The sequence below is a fragment of the Marmota monax genome, unplaced genomic scaffold (genome assembly GCF_021218885.2).
Source record: "Marmota monax isolate L192 unplaced genomic scaffold, Marmota_monax_Labrador192_F-V1.1 WCK01_AAM20220418_F8-fsc00112, whole genome shotgun sequence".
NCBI lineage: Eukaryota > Metazoa > Chordata > Mammalia > Rodentia > Sciuridae > Marmota > Marmota monax.
The window spans coordinates 3,822,676-3,843,110 of NW_026692073.1; the positions used below are offsets into that span (position 1 = coordinate 3,822,676).

The 20,435-nt window shown below is 39.1% G+C and overlaps 1 protein-coding gene across 3 annotated transcripts in view; it reads left to right on the plus strand.

Annotated features, from left to right (window-relative positions):
* Positions 1-20,435, plus strand: part of Anxa3 (annexin A3) — a 56,517-nt gene that overhangs the window by 15,132 nt on the left and 20,950 nt on the right. For all 3 annotated transcript variants that reach the window (XM_046459221.2, XM_046459229.2, XM_058584327.1), the window contains exons 3-6: positions 6,786-6,873; positions 10,630-10,724; positions 14,058-14,171; positions 19,110-19,200. In XM_046459221.2, coding sequence (XP_046315177.1) covers positions 6,786-6,873; positions 10,630-10,724; positions 14,058-14,171; positions 19,110-19,200 — 388 coding nt within the window. The remainder of the gene's footprint in view (positions 1-6,785; positions 6,874-10,629; positions 10,725-14,057; positions 14,172-19,109; positions 19,201-20,435) is intronic.

Genomic DNA, 20,435 nt, shown 5'->3' on the forward strand with positions numbered 1-20,435 from the left:
TTAACAGATCTTCAGCTGCTGTGTGGGGACAGTTGGAGGTGAGCAATAGAGAGAATTGAGAGGGACACTACTGCGGATGGCCAGGAGTACAGAGACACCAGGGACAAAGAGGCAGGGGAGGAGTGCAGGCAAGATTACCTTTTGAGATTGTCTCTACAGGACTTGCTGATGGGCTGGACTTGGGGGGAAAGGGAGATGAAGGAAACGAAGGAGAAGCCAGGTCTCTGATGATACCGTTTACAGGAATGAGGATGGTTGAGGAAGCAGAGCAAATTGCAAATGAGCAATGAGACTGGAGTCAGATTGCCTGGATTCAAATCCTGCTGTGCCACAAACTAGTTGTGTGACTTTGGGCAAGTTTCTTCACCCCTCTGTGTCTCTGTGTCCTCCCTGGCAAAATAGGGAAATCAATGGTACCTACCTCACAAAGTGACTTTGAGGATTAAATGAACAGGTATATGCAAAGTACAGTGAGTACTGTCAGTGTCCCCTGTGGGAAGAAGGAGGTTGGGAGGAAGTAATGATAAGTAAGATTCAAAACTGACACATGGAGCTGACAGTGAATATGTAAAACCAGAGCCCAGATTTGAAGTCTGGGCTGGAGCTATTACAAATGGAGTTGTCAGCATACAGAGGAGAGAGTGGAAGAAATAACCACCAGCAGAATTTAAAAGGGACTTTGTACTTTAGAAAAGCCTGCTTGACAATGCACACTGGCGTGGTAGGAAGAAACACAGGAGGTGAGACCCAGGAGCCTAAAGAAGGCAGGGGCCAGGCAGCTGAATGGAGGGACCCAGGCTTCTGAGGGGTCACAACTTCTTCCTCTCATAATCCATGCTTCATGGGAAATGCATCCCAAACTGCTTGTCTGTCCCTGTCTTCTGCTTTCTGAGCCACATTCCGCTCCAGCCCACATCCTCCTCTGTTATCACATTCCAATGCTCTTGCTCCAGAGACACTCCTGATGAAATCACTATATTTGTAAAAGAAAAGCTGGAGTGTATGAATATTTCTTGCTTGAGTGAGCACAGAACTGATTGCAAACATCTCCTTCAGACCTCTAGTCACAGGGCAAACAAGCCATGAGGTCAGCCTCGCTTCTATCAGGCCTCTCTGATGGCTGCCCCTCCCTCCTGCTGACAGAAGCACATTGGGCACCTGTTGCTGCTCTTTACTGCCCTCTGGGTGGCAGGGGTGGTAGGAGCAGTTTGCCCCTCACACTCCCTTGGTCCAGTGAGTGGTGCTGGTATGTGGGAGAAGGAAATGCCCCTGGTGGAACAGAATCCTTACCAGTCCTTTTCTCTGGTATTTCACCTGCTCTATTAGCTTTCTAGGGTTTCTGTGATGAAGTACCACAGACTGGTGGCTTCAAACAATAGAAAAATATTGTCTCATACTTCTGGAAGCTGGAAGTCCAAAATCAAGGTGTCAGCAGGGCCATCTTCCTTCCAAATCTTGCAGGAAGGGCCTTCTCACCTCTTCCTAGCTTCCAATGGTTTGCTGGTGCAGGGGAGTAAAAATAACCTCCATATATTCATAGCTGGAACTGACCCCTGTTCCAAAACCCAGATTAATAAGAGAAAAGCAAATGAGCTTATTAACATGCATGTTTTGTCTATACATGAAAGACTCCTGGAGAGTGAATAGTTCCCAAAGACGTGCCTTTGATTTTCAGCTTCTATATCATCTTCAAAGCATATGTAGCATTTACAAAGAGTAAATTTTTAGAGAAGTGATAAGATGAAGGAAAAGGAAGGACTGTGAGTTTCTATAAGCAGCAATTTGAGGAGAAGGCAAATAACTGGCTGGTAATAGTTCGGAAAACTTGCTAATATAAATCCTCTGGTACCTCCAGGTTCCAGGCTGACCAGGGTCTCAAGCTGTTCTTTAACTTTTGTTCTCTTTGGTGAGAGCTTTTGTCTGTGTCAATCCATGTCCTGGTTTAGGCAACAGAGGGAGGGCAGAAGGCTGTCCTGTGCTCTTTTCTTCTGAATTGTCCTCAGCTCATAACCCTTCATGTTTTAGGGAAGCATATTCTGGTCTTCCACATGGGCAAACTTTGGGCTCCTTGGAGCTGCAGAAGGCTAGCCTCTACCTTCATTGTCTTATCACATTCTCCCTGCATATTGGTCTGCACAGGGCTGTCTTCTTATAAGGTCATCAGTCATATTGGAATAGGGGCCCACCCTACTGCAAAAAGACCTCATCTCAACAAATTACATCGACAGTAACCTTGTAGCTACATAAGGTCCCATCTGTGGTGCTGTTAGTTAGGACTTTACCATATCTCTTTTAGGAGGAAGCAGTTCAGCTCATACCACCTTCCTCACTTGGCTGTATTTCATTTTGAGGTGTCTTACAGTAAATTTTCTTTGGTTTTGAAGACAACTTCGTGCTTGAAGAATTGAACAAGAACTCTTATATTTTCCAAGTTTTGATTGCTTTATTTTTGTCATCTATTCCACCTTGTATCATAAAATTTCACGACCCAACAGTACCCTGACATTGAGCAGAGAGTGGTCATTTCTCCATGGCTCTTTGAGAACTCTGGAGTCCTGTAGTTTTATCAGAGACTTTGATTTGAAGCCTTAATTTTTGAATCTGGCCTTTATAGAGTTTTATGAAGTGGGGGTGATATGGTTTTTGCCTCACCTTCAAAATGTACCTTGCAGTTGCTGCTATTCTTGCTCTGGAGCATTTGGTTGTAAATGTATTTTATGTCAACAGAGTTGGCACCTTCCATTTTTCTCTTTTCTTCATTCTTCTGAATATAAATGTTTAACTTCTTGCAAACCCAGTACACATGGCATGAAGAAATGATACAACAGTGTTTTGTAAGTCAAGGACAGATTGACCTCTTAGCAGCACAGTTCCCCAGGGCCAGTTTGAACACATTGATGGCTTTATGCCATCATGTCCTGTGGCTGACCTCCAACAGATAGTTTAAGAAGATCAGGGAAAGTTATATCGGTAAGAAGAAGGTGGTTCATATGAGATGCAGTCTGGTCTAGTAACTAGAAGCAAAAGCTATTGGGACAGACCACTTACTGACTGTGAACTTGGACAAGTTTCTTAAGCATCAGTTTCATCATCTGTGAATAGGATTTATTGTATCTACTTTATGTTTATTGTGGGGATTGTATGAGCTAATACAAAAAATGTGCTTAGCCCAGTTTTTGGCACATAGTGAGTATCAGCAATTGTTCTTACTATAAAGACATCCTACTGGGTGTGGTAGTGAAGACCTGTAATCCCTGCTACTGAAAAGGCTAAGGCAGGAGGATCAGAAGTTTAAGGCCAAGCCTCAGCATTTTAATGAGAGAGACTCTGTCTCAAAATAAAAAATAAAAGGGCTGGGGATATCTCTCAGTGGTAGAGCACCCCTGGATTCAATCCCAAGTGCAAAAACAAAACCAAAAACCCCTCCTATTTTTCTCCCACTTTTCAAAGCCGCTCCTTCCTTTAATTTATTTTTCATCTGTCTTCAGGTCATTTTCCTTTTACGGACATCTGAAGACCAAGTTTGAGAAAAGGAAAGCAACAAAATGTGTTTAAGAGATGTGGATGGATATCTGATCAAACCTAATTTTTTTAAATTGCTTTTTCTAAGTATTCCCATGATGTCCTACACTAGTAATGACACTGTTGGAGTACTAGGGTTACTTTAAAGAATCTCAGCTTCCTATTGAGTAGGAATTTAAAAGGCAAGGCATTAACTTACAAAGAAGCAGGAAATGCAAACAGCTCTGTTTGGCTGTAAAAATGCCAACATTCCTGAAACAATGAGCTCATCATCAAATTCCTCCTCTTCCACACCCATGAAAGAATCCCCCTTGTTTGCTCAGTTAGTTTTGCTTTGGCTCTCTGGGCAGCTGACAATGAAATCAAGCAGTGGTTCTTAAAGGGCATTAGAATCATCTGGAGGGAGTGTAAAAACAGACTCAGTCCTACTCGGTGGCTGATTCAGTAACAGTGAGATAGTGCCTGAGAGTTTGTGCTTCTTATAAATTCCAGGTGGTTCTGATGGGGATGACCAGGAACCCTACTTTGAGAACCACTAAGATGGCCCTCCACTGCCTCCTCCCCTTCCAGGCAAGGTTATGTGGTGTAGAGCACAGGGCATTTTAGTTATAAGGAGGTGGGTTTAAATTCTGGGGCTATCCTTATTAGCAGAATTCTGTTCAGCACATCATCACTTCAAGATGATTTCTTCTATTTTAATAAAATCTATCTCATTAAGGTCACTGTAAAAGTTAAATCAGATGTTGTAAAGCACTTCATTCATTGTCTGGCATGTATTAGAGTAAAAATTTCCATTCATTTCTTCTATGGTAACTTTTTTTTGCAAGTCATAAACATTTGCAAGTCATAAACATGGATCATATGGGCAACCAAGTCTACCAAATGAACACTGTAGTACTGTTTATTGAGAGAACTGAAATAGTTTTAAATAATACTTCCCAGTTCCCCTGGCCTGCACTGGGTGGATGCAGCTCAGTGGTCAAGCATTTGCCTATTATAGATGAGGCTCTTGGTTTGATTCCTCACACCAAAAAGTAAATAAGTAATAAAATCCCAATTCTCCTTTTCAAGTTGGGGTATGTGTGTGTAGATTTTTTTTTCTTTTAACCAGACAATTTTTTTCCCCATTTAATTCTCATTATATAGAAAGTTGCATAATAGATTAGGAATTTCATCCTCCTCTAAATTTGCACATTATAATTTTAACATATTTTGATGCGTAGGTGGTAAAGGGCAGTGAAAAGGTCATGGCTAGAATGCCAACCCTGAGTTTTCAGAATGCATAAACAATTAGGATCTAAACACAATTTTGTCTTCTTGTAAGCAACCATGTAAATATCCATGAGGCATAGAATCAGGGGAGCTTCTTAAACATTTAGTCCTTTTCACCCTATCTCTAAAACTATGATTCACTATATCTAGGGACCAGGTCACATGCATTTTAAAGTATCACACCAGTGTAGAGACTGTATTTCAAAAAACACCAGGAATAGATAGAATAGTCTAGAAGGCATTCAGATTCAGATTCTATTTCTTAACTGGCTGTGTGGACTTGAGCAAATTCTCCAATCTTCTTACATGTTGGTGCCATATGTATGAAATGGCTCACCCTTATGTACCAGCGCCTCATGTATGATAGGCAGATGCTCTACCACTGAGCTACACCCACCCAGTGCAGGCCATGGGAACTGGGAAGTAGAATTCTAGTGAATTATTTAAAACTGTTTCAGTTCTCTCAATAAACAGTACTACAGTGTTCACTTGGTAGATTTGGTTGCCCAGATGATCCAGAAATGTTTATATGACTCGTAAAAAATCTTACCATAGAAGAAATGAATAGGGTTTTTAAATTTAATACATGCCAGGCAGTTAACATATAAAGGACCTAGGACCGTGCTGGGCATGACACATGCCAATGCTCAAATGGTGGTTCTTCTAAAATGCCAGACGTGTAAGGGGAACGGATAGGAGAAACACAGACGTTCATAGGTGGATAGAAATGAAATGAAGCCAGTGGATGATGCAAATCTATAAGCTATTCATTAAACCTTGGGGAAAGAATTCTCTGAAGAGAATCCATTAAAGTGACTGATTTCTTACAAGTGCCTTCAGATCTGGCACAATCACAACTGGCTTCTCACTTGTTATAATTACTATTTTTTTAGATTCAAACTCTTTATTTTGGGGTGCCTTAATATTAAACAGTGTTTGACTGTGATGAAGCAAATTATTCAGTCTGTTCTTTTGAATCAATAGACTATCATTTTTTTTACAATGCTAGAACATTAATTTTCCATTCACTTTAATGTGACAAGATAATGTCCTTTCATGAAAATATTAAACACTTCAGAAGAGTGTAAATGAAGCTATATTAATACAAGACATCAGAGCCAATATTAGTAACAGGATAGGAAAATGCTCTTTAAAAAGAAAATGTAATTACTATAAAGATAGGTTTTATAAAGATAGGTTTTTATTCTAAGAGTTAGTATATACCATGTTAGAAGTACATGTTCACTTTGATTTTTTTTCTCAATGTCTTTGTGGCTGTCCTTCTTTTGTCTTTTAAGCAGTTTTAGAATATTTTATTCTTTCAGTAGTACGTCTTTCCCGGCTTACTGACATGTTTCTAATTTATGTGCTTAAAATTGTTCGTGTGGTATTTTTTATTTCTATGCTATTCCTGAAGATCTATGATGTCAGTGGAGCTTTTAGAAGGGAATTTATCAGCCACAATTGCACATCCATTAAACAAAGCTTAAGAACAGACAATCCTAATAGGGTTTCCATTTATGGATCCTTTAGTGTAGGGTTCCCCAAGGACAATGGTCAACATTAATTAAAACGTCTTGAAGTCTGTAAACCACAATTACTTCTGGGTGAGATGCAGTGAAGAGCTCTGAATTATCACTGAAAACAAAGAGGATGTAAGAAATTTCAGCTTTCTTGTTGTTTTTATGCAAATGCCACTTTAAAGCAAATATTCTTCAGAGTCACCAAGACTGACACAACATTGCTCTAGAGAAGCAATTTTTATATTTGTAATTTGTTACACAAGAGAAAAAGAGAGACCTCCTGTTGCATGTGGTAGAAATGATATTGCCTATATGTCTAGGGAGGGGAGACTTTCTTATGCCACTCCTGAAAATGGCAGGAAGGTGTGCAAGTTTTGGGTCTGTTACATGTGTCCCATATGCATATGAGAGTAATAAGAATAAAATGCTATTTTGAACTAGTGAGACTTTCAAATATTTACCTCCTAGGTTGGATCCCGAGGAACAATAAGAGATTATCCAGGCTTCAGCCCATCGGTGGATGCTGAAGCTATTCATAAGGCCATCAGAGGACTTGGTAAGTGATGCTGAAGATAATCAGGAAAGTTACATTCTCAAAGTTCACTAATTCAGTTTGCCCACGTTGGTTTACTCAATTAGAGACATTGTCAAGGATTTTTAAAAGTAAAAAACAATGAGGATGCAGAGTGTGGTGGTGCATGCCTGTAATCCCAAACTCTCTGGAGGCTGAGGCAGGAGGATCACAAGTTCAAAGCCAGTCTCAGCAACAGCAAGGTGCTAAGCAACTCAGTGAGACCCTATCTCTGAATAAAATACAAAATAGGGCTGGGATGTGGCTCAGTGGTCGAGTGCCCCTGAGTTTAATCCCTGGTAACCCCTGCACCAAAAAAAAAAGAGAGAGAGGAAAAGCATAGAGAACCTAGTTTTATTAACTATAACATCTGCCATGTTTATTTAATATTAAAAACTACTACCACCACTGCTGCTGCCCATAACAATCATCATCATCATCATAAAGCATAGATAAGATCTCTGTCAATTTTTCCTAGATTTCATCCCCACCCCATTGCGTAAAGATAATTACCATCCAAAATTACAGTTTATTTCCATGAAATTTTCAATGCCATATTATGTATGTATGTACATACTATTTTATATGGAGTTAAGCAGTAAAAAATGAAATTATAATATATATTTTTCTGCAATTTGTTTTTATCCCTTTAAAACAATGTTTTTGAGATTTATCCTCATCGATATGTTTAGCTCTAGTTCATTAATTTTAACTGCATAGTAGTCTATTCTGTGTTGCATCATAAAATGGGAATATTGATAAAACATTTAAATTGCCTATAATTCTTTTCTATTACAGTATAAAAATACTGTGCAATGACTATTCCTGCTTATGTTTCATCACAACATTTGCTAGCATTTCTCTAGACTATGACAAGGATTGGAATTTCAAGGTGGAAGGGGATGCTTATTTTCAGATTAACCAGAAATTTTGCCAAACTGCTCTCCTAACTGAATACAGAAATTAGCATCAATTCCAGAACTGTATGAGACTTCCTTTTACTCCATATTCTCACAAATACTGTAGTACTATGCAGTTTCTCTGATTGACTGGATCTAAAATTGTATGTTATTCTATGTGTGTTTGTTTCCTCTCATCTCTATGTAGATATAAGATTACTGATGCTCTTAGCTTCCTTTCTTATTTATTTGCATCCTCTATCATGCAATACTTATTCATCTTCTTCAGATATTTTATCCTTTCTTTTCAGCGGGAATGTCTTCTTCATGAATGGCAAGAGATTTTTAAATTATAATTTCTGGATACAAAGCCTATTTCAAATTGAAAAACATGGAAATATCTTCTCATCTATAGCTTTCTGTTAATGTGGGTTATAGTAACTTATATTGCGTTAAGCTTTACATTTTTGTAAAATCAAGTCTGTCGATATTTTTCCTCTCAGATTTATGCTTGCTTTATCTTTTGTATAATTAGGTCATAAATATATTCCCCTGAATTTTACCCAAAGCTTTAAAATTGTTTTTATACTGTGATCTTATAATCTATATGGAGCTAATATCTGCAGTTAATGATGAAAAGAATCTAATGTTATTTTATCTCATATGGATGTTTGTCTCAGCACAATTTACTGGAAAGCTTATCCTTTCCACTCTGATTTGTGTTGCCACTCTATTTTATGTTTCCTTGTTTTTTTGTTCTTAAGCAGTAAATCCATTTGTCTATTTACCTCTCCTGGATCCAATACCACCTTGTCACAATTATAATTTTATAATGATGCTTGGTGTTTAGCAGGGCAAGGGGTTTATTTATTTATTTACTTGTCTCTTTGAATGTTAGGATCATCTGTATAATTTTTTTTAGTTGTTGATGGACCTTTATTTTATTTACTTGTTTATATGCAGTGCTGAGAATCGAATCCAGTGCCTCATACATGCGAGGCTAGTGCCCTACCGCTGAGCTACAACTCCAGCCCCTGGGCTGTATAATTTCATGAAATATATGATTAGGACTTTATGTTAGCATAGTTTTATTTTATTTCTGACTAGATTCTTGTTTTTTCCCATTTTTAAATGAGAGCCTTTCTTCACATATCTCTTTGATTTCCCTACTCATCATACCCAGTGTTGCATAGACTGCTCCGTGATGTAGTGTCAAACTAAATGCATTCATGATCTTTAAAATCTGTTACTTGTCTTTCTTAACATTGTTTCTTCATGAGTTTTTGCATTTTGGCCTGAAGGTCCAGATGGAGGTTTTGTTTGTAAGCATCATCTCTGAAATGTTCTGTATCCAGAACCCAGCATCACAATGTCATTTGCGTTAGAAATATGTCAAATGCAGTCTATGGACTGGGATGGAGCTTGATATTGTTACTGGTCTTGAGCATGCACAGACATAAAAAGATGAGAAACTCCCAGACATACAAATTACATGGGGGTCAAATGAGGAAGCTATTTAAGTTATCTAGTTAAATTAGACACATAGCAGAGGCATGTGGAGGAAAGGACAAATTACAGAGATGCAAATACTTGCTACAATATATGAAATAAGGAAAAGAAAGGAACCTAGGATGATTGCCAGGATTTTTTGTCGGATGCTGATATCCACAGTTGTATTATTGATGAGGAACAGAATAAAAGGAGAATTAGAGAGGAAATACAAAGACTTCCACCTGGCCCATGCTGAGATTGAGATAATGTGCAATGGGAAGTATCTAGTTGTATAATGACACAGATGCTGTAAAAGGTCAAGTTGTCCATCAGATTCAAAGAGTGTAGTAGGCTTTAATCCAATTCTCTGTACTTAACAATATAGAAAAATACAATATCAAAGGTACAGAAAGGTAGTATCTTCCTTTGGGAGACCCACCAGATCATCAAATGCACACATCCTTTTGCTCCCTCATTGAGGAAGGTATGTACCACTGTCATGGACATTTGTAGACAAGGTGTGTATTAGTCACCTCAACACAGAGAATTTGAGTCTGCAGTTACAGTTGATCTTTATTGCATTCTTGTCATGCATACCCAAGGCCTTCAAGCCAATTTACCAACTCACAGCTTCTCAACCTAGCTGTAGCTCACGTAATGATCTTAATTCTACACTATCAGGAAGGCCAGCCTTAGCCCTGGCCTCATGTTATCCTTGACTTAACAAACAATTGGTTAAGTATATGGGTATGGCATGAGTGAGAGAGGTGTAAACCAGAGATAGAAATACATGTTTGGGGTCTTGCTGCATCACTTACGAACTATGTACTTTGGCAAGTGAATTAAACTCTCGAAGTGTTAATGTCTTTATCATTAGGACAGCTTAGTCCTACCTACTGTACAGGACCCGTGTGACTGTCATCTGAAATAGGGAATAAAAAGGTGCCTGGTACATGGTAGGTTCTCAGTAAATGTCAGTTCCTGTTGTCTAGGGGAGAAATACCTTGATGTCAAGTATGGGGATGAGAGTGGTAAGACAATTATTGAACCTCATAAGGGTGAAGCTGAAGGTTCTTTGTGCTCTTCCCTCTGTCTCATCTAAGGAAGGGAGAAGACAATAACTGACAATATTTGCTTTCTTCCCCCAAAACTATCCAAATAAAGTTTACCTTCTTTTCCAAAAGCCAGGCAAACAAGCAGAGAAATAAAAATTTGGACCTCATAGGCAGCTGGAAACTAAAATGCCTTACTCTCTGCATTTGTTTCAGCCTATTGATCATTTTCTTTTGCTCAGGACAGATATTGAGCATCTTTGGGTTGATGGTGAGTAAAATACTTTTGTTTCCTTTAGGAACGGATGAGAAGACACTCATCAGTATTCTGACTGAGAGGTCAAAGGCCCAGAGGCAGCTGATTGCTAAGGAATATCAAGCAGCATATGGAAAGGTACAATTAGATTCCCACACTGGCAGTGGAGAGGGATGATCACTGCTCCACCACAGTTGCTCCCTCATGACGGTGCCCTCAGATCTTTTGTTCCAGGCCGATTGTAGTAGGCGTGCCCTGGGCATCCAGCCAATAACCTGGGATCTATGTCCTGGTTTTGCTTTTAACTGGTTGAACCTAGTGTCCAAGTCCCCAGTTTTGGATTAGGCTTCAATTTCTTCACCTATAGAATAAAGAGGGTCACCTTGGATCAGACATTCTAAACCAGGAGTGATTTTGTTTCCCATAGGACACTTAATGGGAATGGAAGCTTTTGATTACCACATATGGGATGGGAGGGGTGGTTTTAGTTTTTAGTGGACAGAAGTCAGGGGTGCTGCTAAATATCCTCCAGTACATAAAACAGCTCCCCATAACAATTGACCAACGAGCTGACAAATCCTGGCTTAGATTCTTTAAATTCTCTTCTTATTCTAAAATATCTATGTAACTGTAGGCTTAATTCCTTCAGAAAATGACAACTTGCCAAATTCTAGAAACCACATAAGGAGAACTGAGACCTTGGTCTTTGCTACACGGTTTATTTTTTCATCACCTGTTGAATATTGCTCTGTGTCAGGAGATACCTTAGACATTGGGGATACACTGGCACAGACAGCAGATGCTTCCTTTCTTCCCCAAAACTATCCAAATAAAGTTTACCTTCTTTTCCAAAAGCCAGGCAAACAAACAGAGAAATAAAAATTAATAAATGATTAACTAAAGTAAGTTCAGACATTGGTGCTATGAAAAAATAAAGATGGGGTGATATGATGGAGGGCGACTGGTGACAGTTGGATGGTGAGGAAATGTCAGTGAGGGGTTGCCAACTTGCTCTCAACTAAGACTAAGCAATACTAAGATTCTGCCCTGCTGTGGAAAAGCATCTCGGGGAGAGGGTATAGTAAATGCAAAATCCCTGAAGCAGAAACAAACTGGGAAAACTGCAGAAACAAAGAGTTCCAGTATGGCAGGAATGCAGAATTGAATAGAAGAAAGAGATGAGCTGGAAAGAGGCTGAAACTGCTGGGCTTTGGGTTTTCTTTCTTTCTTTCTTGTCTTTTTTAAAAAATTTTTAATTGGTTTTTTAAAAATAAATGACAGCAGAATGCATGACAACTCTTATTACACATATACAGCCCAATTTTCCATATCTCTGTTTATATTCTATATAAAGTATATTCACACCAATTTGTGTCTTCATACATGTACTTTGGATAATGATATCCATCACATTCCACCATCCTTGCTAATCCCTGCCCCCTCCCTTCCCCTCCCATCCCTCTGCCTTATTCCCCCCACTCTCCCACTCTTAACCCCACTATGAATCAGCCTCCTTATATCAGAGAAAACATTCGGCATTTGTTTTTTTGGGATTGGCTAACTTCACTTAGCGTTATCTTCTCTAACTCCATCCATTTACCTGAAGATGTCATGATTTTATTCTCTTTTATTGCTGAGTAATATTCCATTGTATATATATATGCCACATTTTTTTAATCCATTCATCTACTGAATGGCATCTAGGTTGGTTCCACAGTTTAGCTATTGTGAATTGTGCTGCTATAAATATTGATGTGGCTGTGTTTTCTTATTTTGTTGGTTTGTTTGTTTGTTTATGAGAAGGGGCCTTACTGTGTTACCCAGGCTGGTTCAAGTGATCCTGTTACCTTGACCTCCCAATAGCTAAGACTGCAGGTGCCTGTCAACTAAACCTTTTTGTTTTTCTATGTTGTCCAGGCTTGGGCCTTGGGTCTTGGTACAGAGTTTACATTTTATTCTAAGGACAAAAGGGAACAATTGGAAGTTCATAAGCAAAGGAATGTTAGAATCCATTTTTTATTTTTAAAAGGTTGTTTTGTCTTCTGCAGTAATGAACTGTGAAAAGGAAAGTGTGGAAACAGAGAAAGTCAGGGTATGGAGAAAGTCTAGTGATCATCCAAAGCTAGCTCAGGCATCATCTCCTGAGATAGTCTACAGGCCCCCAGACATTAAAACTCCTTCTCAGAGGTCCCTTTATCAGACACTTAAGGCATTATAATGAAATTTTATCTTTGATGAGCATAATATCTTAGGGATAAGGGTTTTATTTCATCTTTAAATGCACAGCACAGAGCAAGTGCCTGTAAACATGCATTGAATTGAATAGATTGAAAGCATCTGGGCAAGGCAGTACTTTCATATATAGGGAACATGAATGATCCATTGATCTTTCATTATTTCCAAATATGGAGGGAGATTGGAGGCAAGGGTAACAGCTATTTCTCACAGTGGAATAGAATGCAAGCATGTGAGAAAAGTTTCAGTTCCAAAGTCCTGAGTTGAGGCATATGGTAGCAGAACTTAGCATTTAATGAAGAAAAACCCTGTTGCAATTAAAGCAGAGCAGATGACCTTTGACTCCATTTGTTCCAGCAGGAGCATGGTCCTGCTTTGTGCCTCTGGTGGTGTGGTTGTGTGGTTCTGCATCATCATAATAGTCCGGGAGGCTGCCAGCCTCTGTGTCAGACCTAAAAACAATCAGGAGCAGAAAAAAAATTTTTTTTCTGTATCACTCCTTTGAATCATGGAAGTAGAAACCATGTTACTTTCCTTTAGGCAAGGGAGATGTACTGTACTTATGTAATGTGTGAAAACAGGGCCAAAGGATGATATCAATAAGTAATGTCCACTCCATGGCCATATAGGACTTCCCTTGCTATCGTTACCAGGAAAGGGCTTCTGCTGTCTCCCAGTTCACACCTTCAACAGAGGCAAATGACCAACCACTGTCCTCCCTTCCCCTTTGCCTTTGGAGCTTGTTGGAGTCACAGAGAAGAAAGGCACCTAGGAATAGAGCACCTACCAGTGAAGCTGGGTGTGAATTTTAAGGCTCTTCCTCCTCCTCTTCTCTTATCCCATCTTAAGTATTGAGAGCCTCAAGGACCCAGAAATACATTTTTTAAGTATTTTAATTGTGCATTTGTGCATATTTGTAGGGGAGAGTATGATAATTCAATACATATATGCAGCACGTAATGATCAATCCCAAGTAGTTACAGGAAATGCATTTTAATATATGATTTCTAACTGTGGCTCACACAAAAGTCCTCTATAAAACAAAACACTTTGGAAGCAATCATAAAATGCAGATTAATATCCATAGAAACACTTCCAGCATTTCTGTTTTGTTCCCTGTGTGTTGGCATGTTTTCATCGGATTTTGATACTTACGTTCATCTTTTACTAGATGACTTTAGAAAAAAAGTGTTTCACAATTCCTTCCTTGTTTTTTTTTTTTTTTTCTTTTTTTAGGAGCTGAAAGATGACTTGAAGGGTGATCTCTCTGGGCACTTCAAGCATCTCATGGTGGCTCTTGTGACTCCACCAGCAGTGTTTGATGCAAAGCAGCTAAAGAAATCCATGAAGGTATGAGCTCCACACAAGCAAATTCTGTGCAGGATTTGACTATGTTATCAAAAATACTGCCAGGTACAGTGGTATACACCTGTATTCCCAGCAGCTTGGGAGTCTGAGGCAGGAAAATTGTGAGTTCAAAGCCATCTTCAACAAAAGTGAGGCGCTAAACAACTCAGTGAGACCCTGTCTCTAAATAAAATACAAAATAGGGCTGGGGATGTGACTCAATGATGGAGTGCCCCTGAGTTCAATCCCTGGTACCTGCCACCCACCCGCCAAATAGTGAGCTGTCTTCATTGCACGATTGAGTCTTGGGTGGACTTCATTGGTGTTCTGGTTGTGCTCCTTAAGTGGTGGGATGACTCTAAAATAGGGGGCAGTTGTGGAACCCAAGTGTTCCTGGGCTGAAAGAATATTATCACATTCTTATTTTATTTGTTTTTGGACATGACCAAATTCTCTGGTTTGTTGGCTTTGAAAGTAAATAACACTATCATCAGCTCTATTGCTTAGGCCAAAATCCTTATACTGTGTTTGGACTCTTATTGTCCCTTACACTTAAGAGGTCCTGAATCTATCAGGAAGTCCATTAACTCTACTCCAAAGTCCACTGAAAATATCTGCATTTCTCTCAAAATCCACTACTGCCATTCTGTTGTAAGCACAGCATCTCTTGACTGTACCATCAGTATCCCAACTCGTCTCTTTGTTTCCATGTCCTCCCACTTTGAGTCCATTCTCCATAGAACAGCCAAAATTATTTTATAAAGTTATTTTAAAATGAGATTATGCTACTCACCTGCATAAATCTTTAGTGGTTGCAAATACTTAAAATCTAATCTCTGAATGACCTTCATCCAACTTGTTTTGCTCCTGTCTGTTTCTGTGACTTTAAAAATTCTTTGTCAACTAGGGTTCCCCAGAGAAGCAGAATTGACTAGGCAGGACAGCTATTTTAAGAGATTTATTGTAAGGAATTGGCTACACAATTGTGGGACTGAATAGAAATGTCAGCGCACGCTGACACAGCAGAACCTCTTGTTCAGAGAAGTCTCATCTGGGCTCTTAAGGCCTCTCAACAGATTCTGTCAGACTCACCTAGAAAGTCGAATATCTGTCTAATATCTCCTCTGGTTAACATCAATCGATAACAGATTTTAGACTTCCAAAATGCCTTCACAGCAACACTTCACTTCGATTAGTGTTCAGTTGAATAATGGGAACCATAGCTTGGCCAATTTGGCACCTAAAACTGACCATTACACCTCCTCTTCTCTCCTCATTCAATAATGTAGCCCCAGTGGCCTTTTCTCTGCTTCTTCTTTTTTTAAAAAATATTTTTAGCTGTAGATGGACACAATAAATTTGTTTTATTTATCTATCTTTATGTGGTGCTAAGGATAGAACTTGGTTCCTCACACATGCAAGGCAAGCGCTCTACCACTGAGCCACAACCTCAGCCCTTTTCTCTGCTTCTTGAACATTATAAGCTAATTTCTATTCTGCAATTCATTTACATCATGCTCCTTCCATCTGCAATGCTTCTCCTCCAGACATTTTCTACTCTTAACTCAGATTTCTTTTTATTATTATTTTAAAATTTTTATTTGCATTTATTTTATGCTGAATTTATTTCTGGTCTGTAAGTTTTGGTTTTTTCATTTTCTTCTGGGATACCTTTTTCTTCTGTGACCCTCCCCTTCTGATTTAGGAATAATTTATTTATTTTGAGTAAGGACCATCTCAGCTTGGCAAGGGGAGCAGATGTATGGGCTAATCCCACCACGAGCTTGGTAAGTGTGGTGCCCATCCTGGGTGCTTTGTTCACCTGGATGTATTCAATGACCAGAGAAACTACACAAAAATGTCTAACCTTAGCAGCACTCTGAATTTTAAAGCATGCACAGCAAAAGTTTAGCACCCTTTTTGGGTCCCTGACTGAATAGCCCTACTATTAGACCTGGCACCCCTACAAACTCCATCATTATAATGTCAGCATAGCACACATTGCATTTGTTGTTGCTCTTCCTTTTAAAAAAATTGTTATTATTTTAATGGTTCTAGGGATTGAACCCAGGAGTGCACAGCCTTTAAAAAAAACTTTTATTTATTTATTTATCTATCTATTTATTTGTTTATTTTTGGTGAGACAAAGTCTTGCTAAGTTTCCAGGATGGCCTCAAACTTTCAATTGTCCTGTCTTAGACTCCTGAATCACTGGATTATAGGCATGTACCATCAGGCCTGGTACATACTGCTTCTTCAAAGTGACATCTTTCAGATCTTGGTTGCTTTTCAGGTATATGCATACCCTTGGCCTGGACAGTTTCACAGATGGTCTTAAAGTAGACATGAAGTCTTGAACCTCTTGATTTGCAGGTTTCTGTGAGGTTTTCTGGGTCAAGTGAATAGCAAATATTTCATCGATCACCTCAAGTCATATACAGGAAAAGCCAGGGTTTATTTGTTTGTTTGTTGTTGTTGTTGTTTGTTTTGTTTTATTTCGGTACCAGAGATTAAACCCAGAGGTGCTTTACCACTGAGCCATATCCCCAACCCTTTTTTAATTTTTTATTTTGAGACAGGGTCTCGCTAAATTGTTGAGGTTGGCTTTGAACTTGTGATCCTCCTGCCTCAGCCTCCCTATCCGTTGGGATTACAGGCAGACACCATCACGCCAGGCCAGTGTTCTTTCTTTAATTGAACCTTTTGTTATTCAAAAGGCAAACCTGGGGCTGTGGTATAGCGCAGTGGTAGAGCGCTTGCTTAGCATGTATGAGGCACTGGGTTCCATCCTCAGCACCACACAAAAACAAATAAATAAAATAATTATTGTGCCCATCTACAACTAAAAATATTTAAAATATCAATATTTTAAAATAATTAAAAATATTTTTAAAATATTTAAAATTAAAAATATTATGCCCATATACAACCAAAAAATTTAAGAAAAAGGAAAATATTTTTTTAAAAAGACAAACCTCCCTCATGACAAGGAACCTCATCAGTCTTAGCCTGTATCTTCTGATCCTAGAATAGTCTAAAATGAAGTAGGTGCTTAACATGTTTATTGATAGGAAGGAAAGAAAAAGAAAAAAAGTTGTCCAGGTGTGAGACAGGCCATATTCTGCCCTCCCACCAAGGATAGGAGTTATTTTCTTTTCTGTGGAATAGGTTTGCTCATCTGAGAAGCAGATGGCAAATTGGAATTAGATGTAAAGAGATTTGTTGTGAGAAGACCTCTGGAGGACAAAGAGGAGACAGAGCAGGGGAGGTGGATGAACCTTCAGGCTGCAATGCGGATCTGCCACCTGTGAAAAAAGAGATGGGAGAAAATAGGTTCAAATCAGAAGAACTTCAGTGAATGATGCAACTCTGAGAGAGCTTGACAGGCTGATGGGGAGCACCTGAGCAAAGACTGCAAGAGTCCAAGGTTGGAGAGAAATGGCCCAGCTCCAGAACCTCTGCTCTGTTCAAGTCCTTGGTTAATTGCAGCATGGAACGAGCACAACATATTTTTGTGGGGGGGATGGAGGAGTACTGGGGATTGAACTCAAGGGCACTCAACCACTCAGCCACATCCCCAGCCCCATTTGTATTTTTATTTAGATACAAGGTCTCACTGAGTTGCTTAGTGCCTCACCATTGCTGAGGCTGGCTTTGAACTTGCGATCCTCCTGCCTCAGCCTCCCAAGCTCCTGGGATTACAGGCATGCACCACCATGCCTACCTTTTTGAACTGGCAGATCCAAAGCTGTGGCAGTTGGAGGCTATTAGCCTACTACATTCTTTGCAGCAAACACTTGTTAAGAGAAGTGAAGCCATGTGTCTATATGACTACCACATGAAGAGAGGTTAGCAGGCATAATGGTAAGGAATAGATAAACCAGGAAGTATTAGAAAAAGTTTATGTGAAAGATTCCAAAGTAAGCAGTTCAGAACTGAGTATTGTGGCACCACCATTATCAAATAGGACCCTGCCATCTCTAGGCTTTGCCATCTTCAGCTCGTGATTTCTACTTATTGCTCAAAGATTGCAACTCAAGATCCAGCCCTTGTATCTTCATCCCCATCAACTAAATAAGAAAGGAAAAAGAAGATTTCATTCCCTCCGAGGACATTCCCAATACATGGACATGATACTTGTATATACATCTGATTGGCCAGCATTTAATTATATAGATCAACTTTGCTGCAAAGGCAACTGAGAAATACAGCTTTTATTTGGATAGTTAGGGGCCAAATTAAATATTGGAGGATCTATTTCTAAGCAACAAAGACAAAAGAAGTTGGGGGCAACTAGGAATCCCTGCCCCAGAAGGACAGAGCTCAGTCTCTGCTCACATGTCTCATTGGCCCTGTTTGCTCAAGTATGATTGTAAATGGCTTCCCTTGGAATCACAGTGGGATTCAGTGACCTTGGTATAAATAAGGCTGAGGGGGTAACTAGTTTCTAAGCTGGTCAGACCCATGATACAGATTATTGAGGATGTGAAAACCTCCATGTGTGAAAAGAATGATACATGTTAATCCACCCAGCACAGGGGTGCAGTAATAAGCTCATTTAAAAGGCTTGGAGAGGCCTTTCAAAACACAGTGGCATGATTGAACACCCAGTGGGGTTAATCCTATTAGACTATCACTTCTGATCTTTAATGACACAGGCTTTTTCCTTTATATGCTTTCTTCCTAGAATTATTCAATTGATTTTTGCACTAGCCTAGGAAATTTTCTTAAAAAATTTGGTCAGTTTACTACAGATGCCTCATATTATTTTAACACCAAAATGTAAGGAGAATTGAAAACTACTTTAGAGTAATATGAGATCTCATATTGATTTACCCAAAAGTATTCTTTCGTCTGTATAAAATAAGATATTTAGACTGAAAAGCATGAAAATTGAGTTTTTTAAGTGTTCTAAAAATTAGATTTCCGTTGGCTTTTTAGGGTGCTGGAACAAATGAAGATGCCTTGATTGAAATTCTAACTACCAGGACAAGCAGGCAAATGAAAGAGATCTCTCAAGCCTATTATACAGGTAATCCTGTTTTCTACTTACCTATACCACTGTTCACATATACAGGAGCCAAGGTGCTTTTACCATAATTCCACCAATTTCTTCACAAGGCATTTTGAGAAGGCAGGAGTTATAGAAAGGAGGGTACATCCAAAAATGTGTTGTGGATTTTTAGAAAACATTAGAATACGATATGAGCTAGAAACTGCTGCATAACAATGACATTAACATTTTACATTTATAATATTCCAGCTGCAGTGGAATTTGCTTTCAGGGAACACTTAATTGAATGAACCATTTTCATCAATGTAAGAGACTCAAATCATTGTATATTACTATTACATGTTAAAACCCACTCAGATTAGACTCCTAATTTTCAGTGGGGGAAATGAGATGGGCCATTTAGAGGATATGTTAACATGTGGACTCAATATAGTTAACTTAAGTCCTAAAGTTCTATAAAGTCTTTACAGTGCAATTCTGAATCCACACATATAGTGTGACTTCACATGTTAAGTGGAAGTCCTTATAAGGCTGACCTTGCTTTAGAGACCATCCTACAAACTCAGGGATTCTCAGGCTGCTCAGGGTTCTACAAATCCAGAGTTCTCATTGCCCCTTCATGTTCAATATCTTGATAGAATGACTAACAGAACTCAAGAAAGTGTTCTACTTACAATTATAGTTTTATTATAAAGGATACAACTCAGAGCCATTCCAATGAAGACATATAGGGAATGGTCTGGAAGAATCCAATGTGAAGCTTCCCCTGTCCCAGGCCATAGATATGTAATTACCAACCAGAAAACTCAGTTGATCATTGGTAGCCATAGTTTTTATAGGGGTTTTATTTCATAAGCATGCATGGTTGATTGAGTCATTATTCAAGTGATCTAACTCAATCTGCAGCCCCTCCATTTCCCAGATGGGGCTGATGTCATGTGGCTCAAAGCCTCAGCCCTCTAAGCACATGGTTGATTTTTTCTGATGTGACTGCCCTCTATTTATGAGTCATCGAGTTAGCATAAACTGAGGGGACCACCATGAATAACAAAGACGCTCTAATCACTTGGAAAATTCTAAGGATTTAGAGGTTATCCCCTCTGGACAAGAGACAAAGACCAGCTCAATTCTTTATTATACCAGAGCCACCTATAACCTTCTCCAGGTACTTTAAGGGAGCCATGTTTTCTAAATTTGTGTCACTGGAAGGTCAGCTGTGTATCAAAGGAGTTTTTGCTATGTGAAAAGCTCAA